The sequence below is a fragment of the Impatiens glandulifera genome, chromosome 8 (genome assembly GCF_907164915.1).
Source record: "Impatiens glandulifera chromosome 8, dImpGla2.1, whole genome shotgun sequence".
NCBI classification, from domain to species: domain Eukaryota; kingdom Viridiplantae; phylum Streptophyta; class Magnoliopsida; order Ericales; family Balsaminaceae; genus Impatiens; species Impatiens glandulifera.
Window position 1 is genome coordinate 11,322,018 of NC_061869.1, and position 21,788 is coordinate 11,343,805.

A 21,788-nucleotide genomic window follows, 5' to 3' on the forward strand; every position below is an offset into this window, starting at 1 on the left:
AGATGGTAACAGTCTCTTTGGACTAGTATTCCACCTTAAGAGGGAAATTAAGAACAACATTCCTTCCACGAATCTTAAACGTTGCACGATCATATACCCTAGTCGCTTCAATTGGAGAATCATACGTCCTAAGCTACAATTGACAACCACGTTGTTTTGGATCTCGAATCTCCGCAGCGTACTTTCCACAAGACCTTTGTCTAACTCCTATGTATCGTCTCTTCCTCTATATAACCTTCACCTGAATCTACTGTTGTTCGAAATGCAGCCAATCGATATTATTATTATTCTTCAAAAAAATCGGATCGACGGATATCCGACTGGCCGATTCGATCCGATCTGGTGTTTTTGGATCGGATATCGGGTTAAATACAGATCATAATTTTAAAAAATAGAGGCGGATATCCTATCTTAAATACCAAATCAGATTGGTAGGTTTGTCCACCCCTACAAATATCATCCATAAGAATTCCACCGTAAATAAGGCTCAATCCAAAGAACGAGATCTTGGATGGAATCTTTGACTCTCAAAGTATCTTCCAACCAAAATTATATGGAATAATTTTAGAGAATAACTTGTAGCAATGCGCCACATGGAAACTATCAATGTATTGTCAACGCATAAAAAGTATTGTTTAGACATGGACACTTGCTTGCGTCCTACCAAAAGTAAACTCTATTATGTAATTATGTAATGAACTCTCCTTAATATTTAATCTCCTTCTATTTCTAATTCGACTAGCGAAATCACTAGACTGATGATCAAACATGTCCTTAACTATGACATTTCTACATATAACAATGAAAGTAAGCTCTAGATACGTCGTAGCTAGACTTCTAACACTAAACCAAATGTCGTCCCAAATACTAATCGAATAACCATCCTCCACAATGAATCTAGATTACTCACGAAATATTTTCACATAGACTCCAAATGCTACACCCCGCTGGATAATTAGACATTTTGGTGAACTAAGCAGACCAATCTTGACCATACTTACATCTAATCATCGATGCTCAAAGACTATTCGGCTTCGTAACAAAACTACTGCACCATTTTGATAGAAAAGTCTTATTAAAGAATATAAGATCTCGAATATCTAAACCTCTTTGATCTTTAAAACATTTAACTTTATCACAACTAACTAAATGACAAAACGATGAGTTAGAAAATCCTCATAGAAATTTTCACATCATTCTCTCTATTTTATCGCTATATTTTTGGGGAGAATGAATAAAGACATCATATATGTGGATTAACCGACCCCCTTTCGAGATTATTTTACTTTTCCATCTAGACAGTTTACATTTCATTTTAGTGATAATCGGGTCCCAAGAAATATTGGATCGTAATTTACCACCCAATGACATATCAATGTATGCTGATGGAAGACCACCAATTTTGAACCCCAACAGATTTTCCCACCTCATCCTTCTTCTATTCGAAACAGAATTTGAAAAAAATGTTTAACTTATTAAGATTAACTCGAAAATTGGAACTCCCAAATAACCATAAAATATCTCGAAAGCATTTAAAGTTCCTGTAGGTAGCCTGAACCATGTAGACCGTGTCATCAGTAAAAAAACAGATGTGATATGACAAAATAATATCTTCTTGACCCACAACTTATTCCACGTATGAGTCTTGAGTTTTCTGCGAAATGCATCATTTTTTAGAGAACTTCCATAATAATAACGAACAAGAAAGGAGATAGTGGATCACCTTAACTGTCGAGAGAAAATCTAATCCAACCAATCTATTTCGCACTCATTCACATTTTCTCATTACATCAAATAAAAATTCTTAATTGACGTGATCATAAGCTTTTTTTATGTCAACTTGACAAAAGCACATTTGTCATCTTTTGAATTAGTTGAGTCAATACACTCATTGACTATTAATACGGCATCTTAGAGTTGACGACCTTTGATAAACACATTTGATTACTAGCTATGACCTTCTCTAACACTCTCCGCAACCTATTGGCCAAATATTTTACGACAATCTCATTGAAAGATGAAACGAGATTAATAAACTTAACGTTTTTCATATTTATAGTCCTTAGAGCTTTACGAATGAGGCATATCAAAGTAGAGTTCCAACTCTGGTTAAAGTATGAAAAACGACAGAAATAATCAATTGTTTCCATAATTCTAGTCTTAAGGAAAGACCACAGATTCTTAAAAAAAGTCAAAGTAAACAATCGCATCCCGACACTTTATCATTTTCGCATCACTTAATGGCCTCCTCAACCTCTACCAATAAAAAACGAGATTCCAACATATCTTTTTGTGCTATACTATTTGAATCAAAAGTAATACTATTCAATTTAGGTCTGACCTTAAATGACTTCTCAAACAAAATCCTTGTAGAATAATTTGACAATACTGAACAGAAATGTTTGGTTCACTATCATAAACTTCCACTCGATCGATATAAAATTAATCACATTATTTCTTCTTTGCACATTAGAGATCCCATAAAAATATTCGGTGTTTCTATCTCCGACTTTTAATCATGTAACAGTATACTAACAATGTAAATTCGAGAACTAATCTTTTTTGTGAAGAGTTCACGAATCTATCGTCCCAATAAATTTATTTTATTGTATAATTATTTTACTATCTATTGAAACTAACAAATAAATCATATTAAACCATTATTACAAAAATATTGATCATTATAATTAAAATATATAATTTCCACTGTTTTATATTATAATTTTTTTTTATAACTATACATGTTGTTTTATTAATTATAATTCAAATTATATCATAGATTAATTTAATTTTTGTATAAAATAATAATTGTGATTAGGCATTTGGTTTAAAAAAATAAACCGTTGAAATTAACTTCCCTCTTCTTCGAGAGCACCCCCATTAGATTTCTCTCTTCCTCAGTTCCTAGTTTCAAAATCCATTGATTTTCATGTAAAAGGTTTCGATTCTCCAATGGAACGTTATGAAGATCATTGCGTCTCATCTCTCTCTCTCTCTCGCTCCCGATTGCTTGCTTACTTGCAGTAATTAGGGTTTGAGAACTGAAAATTTGGATTCTGGATAGAAATCGAGTAATTAACAGTTCAGTTGTTCTTTCTTGTCGTCTAATTAGGGTTTGACGTAATAGTCTAGAAGGATAATTCACTGTTTCTTGTTCTAGGATGGGGTCTTCTGTTAGTACAGCATCAAATACACTTGGTACATTTCTTGGCAATGCATTTACTGCTCCAATTAAAGCTGCATTTGGCAGATCTTGCGAGTAAGCAACCTTCTTCTCTATCTCAAAATTTACATTTTTTACTTACAGTGTAATTATATACTATTGTTTGAACATTTCATGTTTAGTCATGATAAATTAGGGCTGAAATCCTGATTTTGTTTATCTACTAGAGTAGATTATGTTCTTTCATTTGCTATTGGAGATGAATCATGTTTATTTATCCATCACAAAAGTGAGAATTGGACTCTGAAATTGCAGGGGAATCTGTTCTGGAACTTGGGATATAGCTTGTTTTATAGAGAATCTCTGTTTATCCAATCTGGTGAAAATGGTGATGGTTTTTGCCCTATCTTTTATATGTAAGAATTCATGTAGCTAGTTAGTTTACTTTTTATGTTCTGTTTTTGAAGAAATTCCATTTGACTAATACTCTATATACATGTTTCCAAATTTATGTATTTAGGTTTTGTGATCTTCTACTTAATAATGAAAGTGGGTATTTGTCAATGCATAACAAAAGGCCTTTGCAAGATGTATTGGGCTGCATGCCAGACTTGTTGGTTTGTTTATGAAGGCATGGCTTGTTTTTTGTGGAACAAGTTAACAAGTGTCAAACGCGTAAGAAGGAGACGTCGCAATAGGCATTTTCGAGACATAGAGATGGGGGATTCTTCAAGATCAGATGAATTTGATCATTCTTCGGATTATGTTGATGATCAAAGTATTGTGATTAGTAGAGGCAGAAAGAGGAAGGAAATGCATAAAAGATCCATGAACTTAAGGCCAGATAGAGTGAATAGAAGAAGAAGAAACACGAATTATTCTCGAAGGAAAGCGACGACACCATTGAAGAAGAGGCGAAAATTGTAATCACGATTTTCACAATTACAGGTTTAAACTTATACTTGTAACATGTATACATTGTAATATGAATTGTAATATGAATTGAATCTAATAAAAAGGCTAAATACTGTATTTACAACTCTATTGTAATATTATAGTCAAATTTATAACTGGATATTTTTTAAGTTATAAATTTTATTAACAAAATTAATTAATTTATATAATATATTCAAATAACTATAGTATGTATTTTAAAAATTAAATGTTTAGTAACAACTAATAAAAATATTCCTAATATATTGACTTTAGACTAATGAGTGGGCCAAAATTAAATTTAAATAAATATTCTTAATTGGTTTGAGTTATTTTATTAACAAATAAAATCAAACATTATTTCAATTATTTTTCATTCAATATGGGATGATATTTTTAGTAAAAAGACTTAAACCATATTAATATATAATGATATAATAAAAAATAAAAATTTAAATATAAAATATTTTAATTAATGAATTAAATGATTTGATGATTAAAAGAAAATAATGTAATAATTATAATTTTAGTTTTTCAAATAACTCAAATCAAACAAATTTATTGAATAACATAAATCAAATTTGAGAAAAATGGTATAAAGAGTGAACTAATTGAAAATATTAAAAAGTTATATTACTTTATTATAAAAAATAATAACAATAAGTTGGTTTGGGTTCAGGTGTAGTATCCTTTAAGAGCTTTTTGGATTGAGATTATTGAATAATTTAGAAGAAGAAAAAAATGATGATTGTCTGTCATTTTGAAAAAGTAATAATTATTTTTGATAAAAAATTTTAAAGTATTAATATATATAAATAAAATAAAAATTAAAAATTTATAATAAATAATATTTTAATTAATTAATTAATTAAATGAGGTTACATTTGATAAAATAATTAAATTTGATTTTATCTGAGTTATTCTCGAATCCAAAAAAGAATTATATATTGATAAGTGACAAGAAATATAATAATTAGAATTGCATTTTAGAAAGCAAGAAGATGAAGTCGTCCATTAAGAAGGTGGTCAATATTGGGGGATTTTGTTTGAGTTAAAAAAAAACTTGTTTAAATAAATTATGAAAAAAATATATTTTAATTTTTTTTTATCAAATTATTCTTCCTCTTTAATATTTTTATTTAATAATTAATTTATATTAAAAATAATTTTAAATTTTAAATTAATAAAATAATTGATTAAAGAGTTGATATAATGTTTGAATTTTAGAATAAAAACTTGGTTTTATTCCAATAACTAAAAATCAAACAAGTCCTTGTCAATTTAAAACCACATGTTTTTGAAATTTGAATAAAGCAAAGTGATTGATTGGTTGATCTCAATTTATTGCTTCAATAATGTCACATTCATAATCAATAGATCATGTCTTAGGATGGACCCAACTTTCTCAATCAAACAACAAAATATGTACAACTTCACTGCTTTCTTACTGTGTAGAAATCATACAAATGGCCGAGCCATTCAATTATTTTGGGTTTAATTAGTACTTTCAATCAAAAAAGCAATTTTTAGAAAGAAAAAAAAAATCATGAAATTGTAATTAGTTTTAGGGTTTGGATGAAAATAGAAAGTTTATTTTTACTAGGTAAATATACACCACATTTGTAAAAGCGTTTTGGATCTATATATAGATAGATATATAGATCCCTAAAAGAAGTCCATTCATGCACATGTAGAACAATTTCATATTTTTTTGGGTTGAAATTAAAATAGGATGATCATTGTACCATATTAACACTTAGGCCCTGTTTGAATTTAGTTTTTTTAAAATTTAGAGAGAAAAAAAAATAATGACGGTTGATGATTAATTTTGATAAAAGACCTAAAGGGTATCGATATATATAAATAAAATAAAAGTAATAATTTAAAATTGATAATATTTTATTATTTTGGTTAATGAAATGAGTGATAAGATTGTTATGAAATGATTGATTGAAAAATTAATTTTGTTTAGATTATTTTAAAATTTCAAACCGAATAAGGCCTTAAATGGAATTGAAGGTTGCAAATAAATAATAATCTAATGTTAAAACCTAGATTCACTCATCAATTAACTAATTAATCAACTCTATAAAATATACAAACATCTTTTATTTCTCAATACATAATTATTTATTCTCTTTTATTAAAATAGCTCATTTTTCATTAATTCAAACCCAAAATTATTATCTAAAAATAACACCCCTAAATATCCCATAAACAAACAAGATCTATAAGACCCAACATTAATTATTATTTGACAATTCTATCATTAAACATTAAAAAGTTTGAAGAGAATAATTAGACCAAAACATAGCATGGCCGGTAAAACATGTACTTGACGGGGCCAAATACAAAGAATCCGTCCGTGTTAGTGTCGCCGGTGGTGGCGCCCGTCAAATCCAAAATAGCATTACAACTAACATGAATATGATACTTACGTGTTGTAACCCCTCCAATCTTCCAATTAACATGACCATCAAGTTTAATGATAAGAGTAATACTCCGGTTTGATTGATCCCATGTAAGGAAATGAGCGTTGTCCGGAGAAATCAGTATGTTGGTGCCGTTGATTAACAATGACCAAACTTTAGTCTCTTTGTGACCTTGATATACTATAGGAATGGAGGTTTGGTAAGTGATTTGTTGATTCTTGTACTCGATGTAGATACCCAGATCGTGGTAATTGATGCCGGATTTGGTGTTTGGGTTTGTGGAGGCTATGGTGATTTGTAGAGTGGAGGAGAGAAGGGTTGACGGCGGCGATGTTGCTGATGCTGTTGTGGAGAGGTTGAAGGTGAAAAAGGTGGCGTCTTGGAGGATGAATTTGGGTTTAGTAGGATGTCCGAAACAAATTATGATTATGATGATTATGATTGATAATTTAGTTGTGATTCCAATGCAAATTTCCCTTTTCCTCTTCTGTATAAACCCTTGTTGAGGTTGAGGTTGTTCATCTTGACTGGATTCTGGATCTGAATCATGTTTATTTGACATGTTTTCCAGAAGAAGGAGAGAGAATGAGGAAGGAAATTTAATCACAAAATTGAAAGAATGGCACTTTACCCTATTGCTTTGAAAATGAAAAGAAAAAAAAAATGATATGAAATTGAAGATTTGTAGAAGCTTGGATTTGTGTGTGTGGAGAGAGACTAAGGCCTTGTTTGGTAAAGGTTATTTAAATAATCTAAAGAGGGAAAATTGATTATTTGTTACGATTCTGAAAAAAAAAATTAGGTAAAAAAACTTAAAGGGTATTGATATTTAATATATATAAATAAAATAAATTGACTAATGAATTGATTTATTTGATAAACGAAAAGAGTGTGAATAATCCGAACCAAACAAACTTTGATTCACTCATGCTTAGGCATATATATGTACTATACATTTGATAGCATTGAATTTGTTCCAATATGGGACATTGATTGTGTTTGAAATGCTTAATCAACTTTGTTTATATATTTTTCTTTTGTATGTGTTCGCTTTATCAAATTTATTTGTTAAACGTTAATGTATAAATGTTTGATTTTATTTATATATGATTGTTTATTTGTTAAAACTATTATAACAATTTATTACGCAATTTAAACTTGTTTGTGTATATAAATTGATTAAAACTAGTACTTAGAATTGAGACTAAAAAAATGTAAAAATTGAAAATGAGAGGTAAAAGGTAATAAGAGTTTATTTTGAATATGATGTTTTAAAAATAAATATTGAGTTATTTATTTTAAAAATATTTGATGCAGGAAGTGTATATTTTAATAAAAAAATAATTAAAAGTATTAATATATAATAATAAAATAGTATTTTAATTATTGAATTAAGAGATAAACATTGGATTATAATTGAATATTTTTAATAAGCTCAATAAAACTATATCTTTAAGGTCTTGTTTGAGGAAGTAGTTATTGAGTTTTTTTATCTTATACTTAGATATCACTTTTACCATATAATTAATCTATTTATTTATTTATTAAAATATTATTTTTTTAGTATAATTTAATTCATAAATAAAAATTTAGAAAGAAAAGATAATTTGGTAAAAAATAAAAATATATATTAATTGTTATTTAGTTTAAATCAAACAAAAACTTTTTTTTTTTTAAGAAAAACCCAAATAAAACTTGGCCATTAACCAGTAACCACTTTGGCAAACGAAGGGCCCAAGAGTTATTGCATTTGAAAAAGAAAAAAAATAAATGATAAAAGTTTTAAATGTAGAATGATTTTCACTAAAGATTTGTAAGAACTAAGTATATATATACTTTCAAAAATAATCACTCTAGTTGATAAACATTCTAAAAATTGATTCAAGTATTCAGCTTGATTTTATTTTGAAAATTTTATTTGATAATAGTTTTAAGGGTGCCCTAGTTTTAATTAATTTGTTCATAACAATTATATACATGCATAGTAAAAAATTCTCATATTTTGGAAAATTATACTCTTTTGTGATAGTGAAAAATAGTGTCAGCCCTAGAATTGGGTTGTCCATTCACAGTCACTCATAAATACATAACAAATATTTGTTTGGTTAACTTAATTTTAATTTTAAAAAAAATGTTACAAAAATTTGTAATAAATACAAGTTTGACCTATTTATGGTACAATTTGTATGATTCAATTACACACTTTAGATATATAATAAATTGCTAACCAAATAATTATGAATTCAAATTTATAAATGTACCTTAACAAACATCTTTTTATACAATTTTAATTTAAGCCCAACCATAAGTATATTGTACTTTTATTAAGATTTCTATAATTTTAAGATAAGATAACTAACGTTAGGATGAATATATCACATTAATATGTAGATAGTGATAAATAAAAGAATGTAATAAAATATATAAAAAAAAAATTAAACTAAGACTAAATAGAATATGAAATAGATGAGGAAAAAGTGTAAGCTTATTATCAATTAGAATTTCAACATAATGATATAACTATAAATCATAAGTATGAGGTTTAGAATATTAAGCTGGAATTTTTTTTATTATTTTATTATGTATATTTTGATTATATTGAATAAATATATTAATTTATAAATTTCATCTAAATACATATTGATCGAGGTTCAAACATAGTTGGGGTTCACACAGAAGATGGATAGAAATTAGACTTGATAAGATCTCGTTTGATATGAGTGTTTTTGTGACATTTTCTTTTTAAAGGATTTTACCTGTTATTTTTAAAATAATCTCTCTTGTCACCACGTCATTATTATTCTAACTATTAAATTACTCATTTTCTCAATTAAAATACTAAAATATATCTATTTTATTTTTATAGAATTTTAATTTTAAAAACAAAACAATATAATAATAATTCAACTAATTAAAAATCTAACTATCAAATTACACATTCTAACCTAATTTTTCATTAAACAATATTATTTTAATAAAACCCAAAAAAAAACACACACACACTCACTCCCCTCCCCTCAAATAAGCAAACATCAAAAAGCTCTAATAAAGGACTATGGTCCCATATCAAATCTCTTGGTGGAATATTGATAACAAAAATTGCTTTCACACTAGTAGTTTGATTTGAAAAGGTCAAAAAAAAAATACCTAAATCATGGTAATTGAAAGATGCTAATGAATAAGCTAATGTTAAATCATAAGTAATTCACTAATCATTAATTAAATTAATGATTTATTTCTCAATACATAATCATTTATTCTATTTTATTAAAATAACTGTACCCAAATAACCCCATAAAAAAAAAGACTAGATCTATTATTAAAAACAATTACAAAACCTAGCATTAATTCTTCTGACAAAATTATTTAAATATATATAAAACAAAGTTATAACGTGAGAGGGGTGTAAGAGAGAAAAAATTAACTTTTTTTTTCTAAGAAAATGGCCATATTCAGAATTTTTTTTCCAACCTTACCATATGCAGGAGAGAAAAAAAAATATTTCCAAGAGAATGACTATGTTCGGAAATATTTTGTTTCGAATATGACGATGTATAGGAGAGAAAAAAAAAATTCGGGAAAATGATTATGGGACATTTTTTGTCCCGAACAAAACAATGTTTGAGAGATTTTTGTTTGAACATGACCATGTACAGAAGATATATATTTTTTTATTTTTTTTAAGCACAAGTGACAGATTTTTTAACCTTGTTTTAATTCTCAACTTCATTGCCTTGTCATGTTGTCTATATTCTATAATATAGTGATTAGAAAATCTAATATTAAATGTGAACTATTTTGATGATTGAAGATAATTATTAAACATATAGCTGCATGACCGGTATATCAAGTACCTAACTGGGCGAAGACAAAGAATCCAGCCGTGTTAGTGTTAGTGTAGCCGACTGCCCCGCCTTTACCCCTCTAATCGATAGCAATATTACAGATGACACTAGAGTTGGTTCAATCAGATTGAGGTTATTTAAAATATCTAGAGCAATAAAAAAACAATGATGGTTGAGAGGAAATTGATAATTATTTTGATAGTTATTTTAGTAAAAAAACTTTAAGGGTATTGATATATATAAATAAAATAAAATAAATAATTTAAAATATATAAATTATTTTAGTATTTTAATTAATAATTTAAATTATGTGGTGAATGAGAGGAGTGAAATGATGGTTTATTTTATTTGAGTTATTTTAAAACTCAAACCAAACACAGCCTAAGTATCAATTTAAAGAGATAATATATGAAATTAAAGTTTCTTAGAAACTTAAATTAAAGCTATGTGTAGAGAAAGACTTAGGGTTAGTTTGATTCATTATGTGTAGTTTATTCATTCAAGAATATTCAATGTTTTAATCATTTCCTTTCAAAGTTCATGTTTATGTGAATATTTTTTATACTCAAAAGTTTTAAAGAGTATTAATATATAATGATAAAATTAATTATTCTCTTCTAGTAAAAAGAAATGAATACTCACTGTAAGATCATGGATTTGGGTTAAATATTTAATTCGTTGTCTAATTTTTTTTATAATGATAAAATTAATTTGTTTAAAAATATAAGATATTTTAGTATTTTTATTAATGATTTTATATGAGAAAATAAATAAAATAATGTTTCATTGTTGTTTGATTTTTTTAATTAATTCAACAAACCAGCTCTAAAACCTTGTTTGGATATGACTTATGAGTTATTTGAAAAATAATAGATGATGATGATTTTAAAGAGATTTAAGATTTTTTTAAATATATAAGGATAAAATAAAAATAATTATTTAAAATATATAATACTTTAATTAATAAATTAAGTGATTTATAATAGAAGATAAAAGTAAAGTAATATTTTTTGAATTAAAGTTTTGATTATTAAAATAACTTAAAAAAAATTAAAGATAATGATTGGGGTTGAAAATGATGAATATAAAAGATAAAAGTAAATGCATATAATAATATATGTTCACACTGAAGGTGGAAAGGAGTTTGACTAACCTAGTCAGGAACGTGAACTTATTTAATATTTATTTTCGTGGCCCAGAGTTTGCTTTAAATTTAAAAATAATAACAAAAAGGTATTTTTATTGAGTTAATTTTGGAATTTTGTTTTGTTCTTTTATAAATTTTCTTCTATATTATATTAATATTATTTTAATTATTAAATCACTTATTTTATTTATTAAAATATTTTAATTTTTTTTTTTATAAATTTTAAATAAAAAAACATATTATAATTTAATTTAATAAACTAAAACCAAAAAAACCTGCCTTTTCATTAATTAGGTTTTTTTATCAAACAAGAGAATATCCTTCAAATAAATATGCCCATGAAAATCATACTACTTTTCTAGGAATACAGACAATATATATATATATACCATTGTTTTTAGGATATTTTATATAATAATAATAGACTAAAGTTAAACCTTTCATGTTTTTCCAGCTGAATTCATCGAAGGTAGTTATAAGAATACTGATATTAACATCAAAGTTCTAACATTCGACGATATTATAGTCCACAAAAAAGAATTTGAAGAGGGACAAATAATTTTACAACATATAAAAATGTCTGTCAACCAATTATAAAACTTAACTTTAATTTAAAGTTTTATTTTGCTCAAAACGTCATACAAAGACCAATCATGGATTTATCAGGAACACAAAATCAAAGTACTATTTTATAAAAGGACCTGACATTTCATATCCAACCTTTGTGTACATTCAAGATTCTAATATAGACTATATTTTTCAATTACTCTTTTTTTTACATGGTAGGATAGTTCGTCGACATGATCAACACATAATGGGATTAGCCTATTAGTCTAAACTTGAAAGCATAAAATAAATAAGGAGAAATAATAGAAACGTACCAGAACCAAATACTAAATTGAACGAACACAACGTAGTTCACACTTTTATTTATCAAAATGAATTATTTTACAGGAGAGTGAGAAAGAGTGATAGAGAGAGAGTACAACTAGTACAATAGAGACTAGAGGGGTCTTTTTCGCCTCCCATACTAAATGGAAAGGAACAACAATTTAAAGGAATTTTTTTTACAAAAGTTAAAAATGAACAATGAAAGTCGGGATTCCCAGGATAATGCTTTTCTGCACATTCCGAATCTTGTCTTTCGCTTATTGCAGATCTTTCCTTATTTAATTTTTTATTTGGCTTGAGGAGGATGATCCAACTTCCTTCTTGGATATTTTTTCAACCAATGTCTCTTTGATTGCCTCAAAGATGTCTTCTATTCCAACATCACTTTGAGCATATTATAAATAATCAGATGCCATGGTTGAATCAGATTTATTGAATTTATTATCATCTTCAAATTTAGACATAAAGTCTTTCTTCATTTCTTCAATATATGCAGATATCATTTGTTCTTTTGTTAGGTTCTCTAACCTCATCTTGAATTTTTTGGAGATATAATCAAACAGAGACGGAGCCTCAGCTACTTGTCGTCTTTCCTCATATAAGCTTATTTATTGATTTAGGAGGTCCATTGTTTCCTTCCTGAATCGTTCATTCTTATCCGAGTATATTATCATCATTTTATCCCAAAATTTGTAATGAGATGTTCTGAATAAACAAGGGGTTCCTGTTTTGGTATAACCAAACTCTAGTACCCATTTCTAAATCTAAGAATGGAGAATTCTGTGAAGAAGAAGTATGAAGCTATTCCTTCAATGTATAAGTTTGCTTCTTGTTTCTTCAAAAGTTGTGGGGAGATATCGCTCCATTTATTAAAGAAGATTTTAATTTCTTCTGGTAGAATTTTTGGACTAGAACCAAAACAGTAAAACCAGTTTATAAACCAGTGGGGGTATGTCTCTTATATAAACATTTGCGCATACCTTAATGAACCAGGAATGTTTGTATTTATTATTTTCGTAATTAAGTGCCTTAGTGAAGGCATCACAGTAATCCCAATAATTGAATTTAATTGTTGTTGTTTTATTAAACGATAATTCTCTTTCTTTCGTTGTGAATACTCCCCAATCTTCTAAGGATATTGCCTTTTTTATGATCATTTTGCTGAAATTATAAATTTCTTTATTTGTGCCAGAGAAGTGTGATATTTCACACGATCCGCTTTGAACAAATATTTGTTCGTAAAATATCCGGGACTTATAAGTCCTTGATGTTGTGGACGAATTATCCAAATACCTCTGCATTATTGTTCATGGCTCATTTTTCCATCTGAGGTCTTTTTCTTCTAGGATAAATAATTTCTCTGTATTCATTTCCTGTAAATCCAATATTACTGGATTATGTTTCATCATCGCAAAGTATTTTGGCGTAAGTGGGCTGATCTTTTAGACTCTCGGTATCTTGAGAGAGATCCATTTCTATGAGCTTTTATTTCCCATGTTGAGATATAATCTCTAGTGTCCTATCTCGGCCTCTTACTTTAAGAGAGGATGGTCCTTTCCTCTATTAGAGAAAGGTTCAAAACCCCTTATGCTCATTCCTATAAATTTAAAAATTCACGAGTCAAAAATCAAAAAGATTATTATCTTTCCCCTTTTTATACGCTATTTCAAAATTAAATGGGGCCAAATGAGTTTTCCATCTAGCAAACATTTGTTTCGATATATCATGTTTAAAATCTTTTTAAAACATAAATTTAGTTGCGTTGCAGTCTGTTAATATAATAAATTTTGATTATATAAATTATCTTGAAATTTTAAAACACATTTTACTATAACAAGTATTTCTTTGGCGACTGTTGCATAATTCTTTTAGAATTCGTTCCATTTTCCATAATGGAATCTGACAAGATAAATTTGTCTTATTTATGGATTTATTTAAGTCAATATTCCTCTGAATCCTATATCAGACGCATCAGTTTCAATTACCTTTTCCTAGTTTGGGTTACTTATCATTAAACAAGGAAGTACTTTGATCTGAGTTTTTATTCTTTTAATTGCTTATGTAGGGTGATTTGACCATAGTATATGATTTCTCTTCATCCCATTATAAAAGATTGTTGTATCTTTTGTTAAAATCTTATAATAGGGAGCCACATAATTAAGGCTCCCTAAGAATCTTTGTAATTGTATTTTATCAGTAATTTTGTTTAGGAATTTTTCTAAAAATTGTATATTTCTATTAATATGAATAATATTTCATTTCTCAATGATATGGCCTAAAAATCTTATTCTTGTCTGGAAAAGTTCCATTTTTGGCTTAGAAATTACTAAACTGTTTTGAGTAATTATTGTTTTAAACATATTTAAATGTTCAAAGTGAGTTTCAATTGTTTTTGAATAAACTAGTATATCATTAATATAAACGATTATGAATGTACTATAAGGATTGAAAATATTATTCATTATCTTCTGAAATTCTGAGGGGACATTTTTTAATCCAAATGGCATAACATTCCATTCATAATGTCCAATAGAGACATTAAAAGTTGTTTTATACCTAACAGACTTTTCAATCTGAATTTGCCAATATCCTGATTTTAAATCAAAATTTAAAAATATTAAACTATCATATAGTCTGTCTAGTAAGTCTTTTTTTATTAAGAATTGGATCTTTAATCCATTTTAATACCTTGTTGAAGGGTCACGTATGAATCTTGGGACACCCCTTTCAATTTCCGAGTGTTTAATCATGGTAGAAAACTTTACATGACCAAGGGGATTGTGATGGACTTAGTAGCCCTTTTTGTAAAAGAGTATCTATCTCTTTTTTACATAATTCTAGATATTCTGAATTCATTTGGCAAGGTCTTTGCTTTGTAGGAATATTACTCTCATTAAAAGAATCTTTATAAGGTAGTGAAACCATATGTTTCTTTCTATCCCAAAATACATTAGGATGCTCATTATAAATGTCTATTGAAATTTGATCTCTTAGTAAATAATTTTTTATTTGATCTCATATGGGGTGTCCTAATTGTTCATCAATTGTTGCAAGACTTATTTCTTGTTTAAAAAAATATATTTAATCTTGTTTTGCTTTGATATTGTCATATATACTATGTAACATTTTAATAAATGTTTCAACAATAAATTCTAGAAAAATATCATTTTCTTGAAAAGTTCATGCAATGCATTTACTATCAATTTTCTTAATTGGATAAATTGTATTTAAAAATTGGGTACCAAGTATGACCTGGTTAGAAATATCTTTAGCAAGTATAAAACTTTGGACAATTCACTTGTTATCATTACATAAGTAGGCTTTAGGAAGTTTATATTGGATTTAGAATTTATCTCCACCTGCATGCCACATAATATGACTTGTTTTATAAAAATATCTAGTAAGAATTAATCATTCTTGTATAATATTTAGATCTGCTCCGCTATCAACAAGAGCAGTAAACAACTCTGTATAATGATTATCTATCAAAAGTGATATTTTTATTTGTCATTTTTGGGATTTGATCATTTCTATTGTGGATAGGAAATTTTCTGAAAAGATGTTTTCTTCAATTTATATTTTCTCTTTATATCATAAGTTTGATTGTTTTCTTGAGTTTTATTCTTTAAGTTTAGTGATTCTGGATTTCTGTAAAATATTTTTCTTTTTTAATATTTTAATTTCTTCTTTAAGATTATTTATTTTTTTTAAAGATTTTGGATAGATATACTATCTTCTTTGTTTTGATATTTGTTCCTAAGTTGGTTCATTACCTCAGTCATATTATAAGATTTATTATAATTTAAAATATTGTCTTCTATTTCTTCTCCTTAAGAGGACGAAGTTTCTTTTTCAGTATTGAACTGATATATGATTTGCATTCTTAATTCTGGATCCATATTTGCTTTTAGTAATTTAAAAGCATGATTAGAGGTTAAAACATTAACTTTCATATCTGAGAATTGGGACATGATTCTATATAATTCCAATTTTTCGATATTTTGATTTTGATCAATGCTATTAAATTCTTTCTTGGGACATTTAATCCCGATTGACATGGCTCATCTTCGGAGTCTTCTGAGCTTAATTCATAAATATTCTCATTATTTAGAACATCTAGTTCAGAATTACTAATTGTTTAATCTGAGTAGAGTTTTTCAAATTCTGAGTTTGGAAGAATTTGAATAATTAATCTTTTTGTGTCTTTTGGGATTTCAAGATTATTAATTTTTTTTTCTTTGCCTAACGGTATTTTGTTGTGTGTCCAAATTTTTCACATTTGTGGCATTTCCTATTACTTTTGAAATTTTTTATCTTGTTGGGAATTTTTATGACATTGATGCCTATCGACTTGCTTTTTCAAGAAAATAATTACATTTTTTTATAAAAAATATAACATGCTTCTAATTAACCACTTTAATAAATATGTTTTAATACATTCAATATTTAATCTTTTAAATAAAACTTTTTTCATAAATCCTATAAGTTTTTCTTATAATTCTTAATTGATTTCCCTTTAACTTCAACATGAAAGCTTCAGGTTTAGGTAGGTTATTTCATCTTAATTACTAGTTAGCTTTTATTTTTACACTAATTAGAGCTTGTTTGAGATCCTAGCTGTATTTTGGGTTTTAAAAAAGAATTGATAAAAAAAAAACAAGTTATTTGTGTTATAATTTCAATTTGTTTAATTATTAAAATATTTTTATATTTAAAATTTAAATTTAATAAAAAAAATATTTTAGTTGATAAAATAAATAATTTAATTATAAAAATGATTATGATGTTATAAAAAATTAAAATTATTGAGAGTGATAATATTATTGAGATAGTGACTTATAGTTTATCAATGTAACAATATCAAGTTTTATATTTCAACAGTGATTATCCAAATTAAAAAAAAAAATGTGACACTCATTTTCTCTCTATTTTTTTTAAAGTCTCCCATTTTTTTTCTTAAACTTATAACTTAAAATAGAGTAAAAATTGAATTGGAGATACTTACACTTTAAATAACACTCTCTCATTAAGCTATATTAATAAATATGTTGAATACACTCAAAGTTCATATATTTTTTATTCACACACATAATTATTATTAACTTTTAATTTTGATTTAACTACAAAAATACTAAATATATATCATGAGTATTTATTTATTTTTTAAAATTATTATGTGGACTACATTTATAGACCTGACTTCTAAGATTGGATGGTTACATAATGAGTAGGGCCTTTATTTTATATATATATAGTGTACCATCGAAAACAGCTAGCCCCAATTTATAGGACTGAGTCAATTTATTTAGTATAAAAATATTTATTATATTCTTTTAAAGCAAAGAAACAAAAACAGTTTTTTTTTTATAAATATCATAATTTGATGGAAGAAAAGTATAGTTGTTAATGTGTCATTTTCCATTTTAATTAGAGTACTTTTTTTTAATGTCAATTGAACTAAAATGAAAAAAAAAAATCATATGTTGACTCTAAGAGATTGTTTGATATTATTTTTTTTATTGATTTTTTTCCAAAACATAATATTTTCCTTTTTTATTTCATCTATTTTACCATTCTTTTTATCCATAAAATATTAAAATGTATTTTATTTAATATTTTCATCCCATATTTTAATCTCATTCATAATATCACTAAGTTCATCAAAAAAATATTAAAATACCTTTTAGTTACAAATTTATTATTATATATTAATACCATTTATTTATTTATTTTACCTAAAAAAATCCTTTCTCAAAATTACCATATATCATAACTATTTAAATAACACATCACCAAACAAAGCCTAAGATATGAAAAGAAAACATTAATAACTTATTCAATGAAAATTGTCCAAAAAAACATGTTCAAATAAGATCAATTTATCCACTAAAAACACTCCCTATAAGGGAAATTTGAGGAAATGACCTTAACGAGGGTTTAAATGCGCGGGTCATCAGCGCATAAATTACTTAAAAAATTTTGACGAAAATACTCATTTCGCGTAACGCGAAGGGAAGGAGAAGGAAAGCCTGTGAAACTACCCCGTCGCGTAACGCGAATGCACAATCATTATGCGAAGCGGCACGATCTTCATGCGAAGGGGCACGATCGTCACGCGAAGGAGCACGATCGTCACGCGAAGGAGCACGATCGTCACACGAAGGAGCACGCTCTTCATGCAAAGGAGCACGATCTTCCCACGAAGGGGCACGATCGTCACGCGAAAGAGCACGATCTTCACGTGAAGGGGCACGATCGTCACGCGAAGGGCACGATAATTCTGGACTTTTCACATACTTTTTCTTCACAAGACGATCCTGTTATTCGCGTTACGCGACGAGATAATTTCGTCGAAGTGATCATTTACGCAATTAAATTTATACGCTAATCATCGACGCCTTTAAAAGATTTTTTAAGATCATCTCGTCAAATTTCACCCCTCAAAATAACCCTTTCTTTGAAAAAAAAAATATCAATCATATCACTTTTTAATTAATTCATTACCCCGAAAGATATAAAAAGAAAACATTAATTAGAATAGGCCAATCAAAAATGTCTAAATAAGACCACTTTTTAATTAATTCATTACCCCGAAAAGATATAAAATGAAAACATTAATTAGAATAGGCCAAATTAAGATCCGTGTGGTACATTAAACACTTTAAACTTTATTTAAATAACCCAAATATAAACAAATATTTTTTTAATTTTTTCTCCTTTGCCTAATCACTTGTTCATTAACTAAAATACAAAAATAATTTATATTTTAAATTATTATTTTAATTTTATCATTATATATTAATACCTTTAAATTTTATTTTTTTGAAAATATCCACACTCTTTAAAGTCACCACCAACTATTAATATCAATTTTTTTACAAGGTATTATCAAAATTCATGCTAATAAAAAATAGAAAAAGACATATACTAAAATTGAGATTATTTAATCACTAACAAGATTCATTTATTGATAAAATGAACATCATTTCCTAAATAAACAATAAGTGATCAATCGGAGATTAGACGGCGACGGTACATCGCCGGTAAAGCTGATACTTAACCGATGAAAACACAACAACACCATCATTATTACTAAATTTACCTCTAAAATCCATATTAGCATTACAAACAACATGAAAATGATACTTACGAGTCGTAAACGAACCAATCTTCCATCGAACATGTCCATCAATCTTAATAACAAGATTAATAAACCCATTTGACTGATCCCATCTAAGAACAGGAACATTATACGGAGCAATCGGTACGTTACCTCCATTAATAAACAATGACCAAACATTAGTCTCTTTATGATCCTGATAAACTCGAGGAATTGCAGTTTGATAAGTGATTTGTTGTTCCTTGTACTCTGCATAAATACCCAGATCGTCATAATAGATGCCGGAGACCTTGTTAGGGTTTTGAGAAGCTATGGTGATCTGTAAAGTGGAATTGAGAAGATTTGGAGGAGATGTTGAGAGGTTGAAGATGAAGACGGTTGCATCTTGAAGGAGGAATTTAGGTTTTTGAGGGTGAGCGAAACGTATGATTAGGATGAATGATATGATGGTTAAATTGAACATGATTAAGACGATTAGCCTCGTCTTCTTTCTTGTATTTTGATTTGTAAGATTCACTAGAGGCCTTGGAATTGTTAAGGTATCGTCGTCGGCTGCCATTTTTGTGATGGTTTGATTTCTAGAGAGAGAAAGAGAAAGAATGAAGTTGTGGACTGTGGTGGAGTGTGGACTGTGATGGCGGCTAGATATTATTAAATTTATTAATATTTTATTTATATTAATTTTTTGAATGAATTTTTTTATAGAAAAAAAAATATAACTTTTTTTTTTAAACTTAAACCCATGTCAAACTAATGATTGTTTCCCATTTTTATTAAGTCTAAAATTTTACATTTAAATTGGTAGTGTCAAATAGACATGATGCTTGTTCCATGACTTTGTTTTATGTTTTGGTCAAAAAGTTTATTTTTTGGGGGGAGAAGTAGGTTATTTGGATTTTATTTTATTAAATTATTATAATATTTTATTTTATTTGAATTTAAAAAAAAAAAAAAAGAGGGAATAAAGATATTTTAGTTGATGAAAGAGAAATTTGATTGTTAGAACGATACACTCATAATAAAATATAATTTATAAAAATAGGAATAAATTTCTATAAATATCTATATAAAAAAACCAACATTGTAGGAAAGTAACTCTAACATGATTCTTCCATTATTGTATGATACTTCCATTATTTTAGTTATATCACAATATATATATATTAAAATTTTAGTTACTTAATTTATAAATTAATTTTAAATAATTAAAATTAAAGCCAAAATATGATTAAATAATTAATTAAATTAATTATTATAACAATTAAATCTCAATAAATTAAGATAATGGTTAAGAAAAATAAATAAAATAATTTGGGATGTAAATTATACTCATTTTATCTTAAATTAATTTAAGAAAATCAAGAGGAGTTAAAATAAATAATTTAGGATAAAAGTTGTATCCATTTTACCAAATATTATTTATTAAACCCTAAAAATATACAAAAATAAAAATAAAATAAATGGACAAAATAAATGTTATATTTATTAAAAGTATTTTGCAGGCTGAAAATAAACCAAGAGAAATTGAAAAAATTAATTTCAAACAAACTTCAAGGCTGGAAAAGGCTAAAATTTATTGCAGCCAAAATCTGAAGAGATCAGTGCAACAGACCTCATAATCAGCGAATGTGCGCTAAATTATCATCGAACGCTCAAAAACTGACCGTGTAGCCCGCTGCAACAGAAGAAATGTGCTTCCGCGCAGAAGCAGATTGACAGACGGACACCTCCAACGACGTCAATCCAAACGCGTGCGAATCGCCCATCGTGGACGGAATGCGGATGGAGCATCCCACGTTTGATTTTCCATACAAAACGACGTTGTTTCTCCTGGTTTGTCTTCTTCCTCGCGACGACAAACTAGATAAGAATAAGCTTCCATATTAGATTTTTTAAAGATGGAACTTTGTCGTTTCTCCACCTTTTGACTTCGTTCAAAAGGTGAAATGATCACCCTATAAGATAATTCTGATCTAGGCTCAAAAGTTTCTAAAAGAATTAAGGAGTGTTCTCCAACTCCAAGTAAGCTTCCAATCACATTGAAATTTTTACATTTTAGTTTGACTAGTTTCATAAACTGCATGATTATCTGATTTCTTGATTGAAAAACGATTTTAGGATCATTTATAAGCTTTACGTTGAAACTAAAATGAATCAATCAATCTAAATCAGAAATACCCAAATTTGATTTTGAAAATTGGGTTTCTATTCTTGGGTTATTACTCAAGAACATCAACCCACAAAGTTTCCCAACATG

At 27.3% G+C, this 21,788-nt stretch overlaps 3 protein-coding genes across 3 annotated transcripts; 1 reads left to right on the plus strand and 2 right to left on the minus strand.

The window, feature by feature from the left end:
* Nucleotides 1-2,904: 2,904 nt before the first annotated feature.
* Nucleotides 2,905-4,103, plus strand: LOC124912656. The gene is made up of 3 exons (XM_047453303.1): nt 2,905-3,259; nt 3,479-3,579; nt 3,684-4,103. Exons 1-3 carry the CDS (start codon nt 3,162-3,164, stop codon nt 4,088-4,090), a joined length of 606 nt encoding a protein of 201 aa, XP_047309259.1. The 5' UTR covers nt 2,905-3,161; the 3' UTR covers nt 4,091-4,103.
* Nucleotides 4,104-6,394: 2,291 nt separating this feature from the next.
* LOC124912992 (NDR1/HIN1-like protein 1) lies at nt 6,395-7,090 on the minus strand. The gene has a single exon (XM_047453618.1). It carries the CDS (start codon nt 7,088-7,090, stop codon nt 6,395-6,397), a length of 696 nt encoding a protein of 231 aa, XP_047309574.1.
* Nucleotides 7,091-19,360: 12,270 nt separating this feature from the next.
* LOC124912613 (NDR1/HIN1-like protein 1) lies at nt 19,361-20,141 on the minus strand. The gene has a single exon (XM_047453256.1). The coding sequence runs from the start codon at nt 20,088-20,090 to the stop codon at nt 19,431-19,433; it is 660 nt and encodes a 219-aa protein (XP_047309212.1). The 5' UTR covers nt 20,091-20,141; the 3' UTR covers nt 19,361-19,430.
* Nucleotides 20,142-21,788: the final 1,647 nt, after the last annotated feature.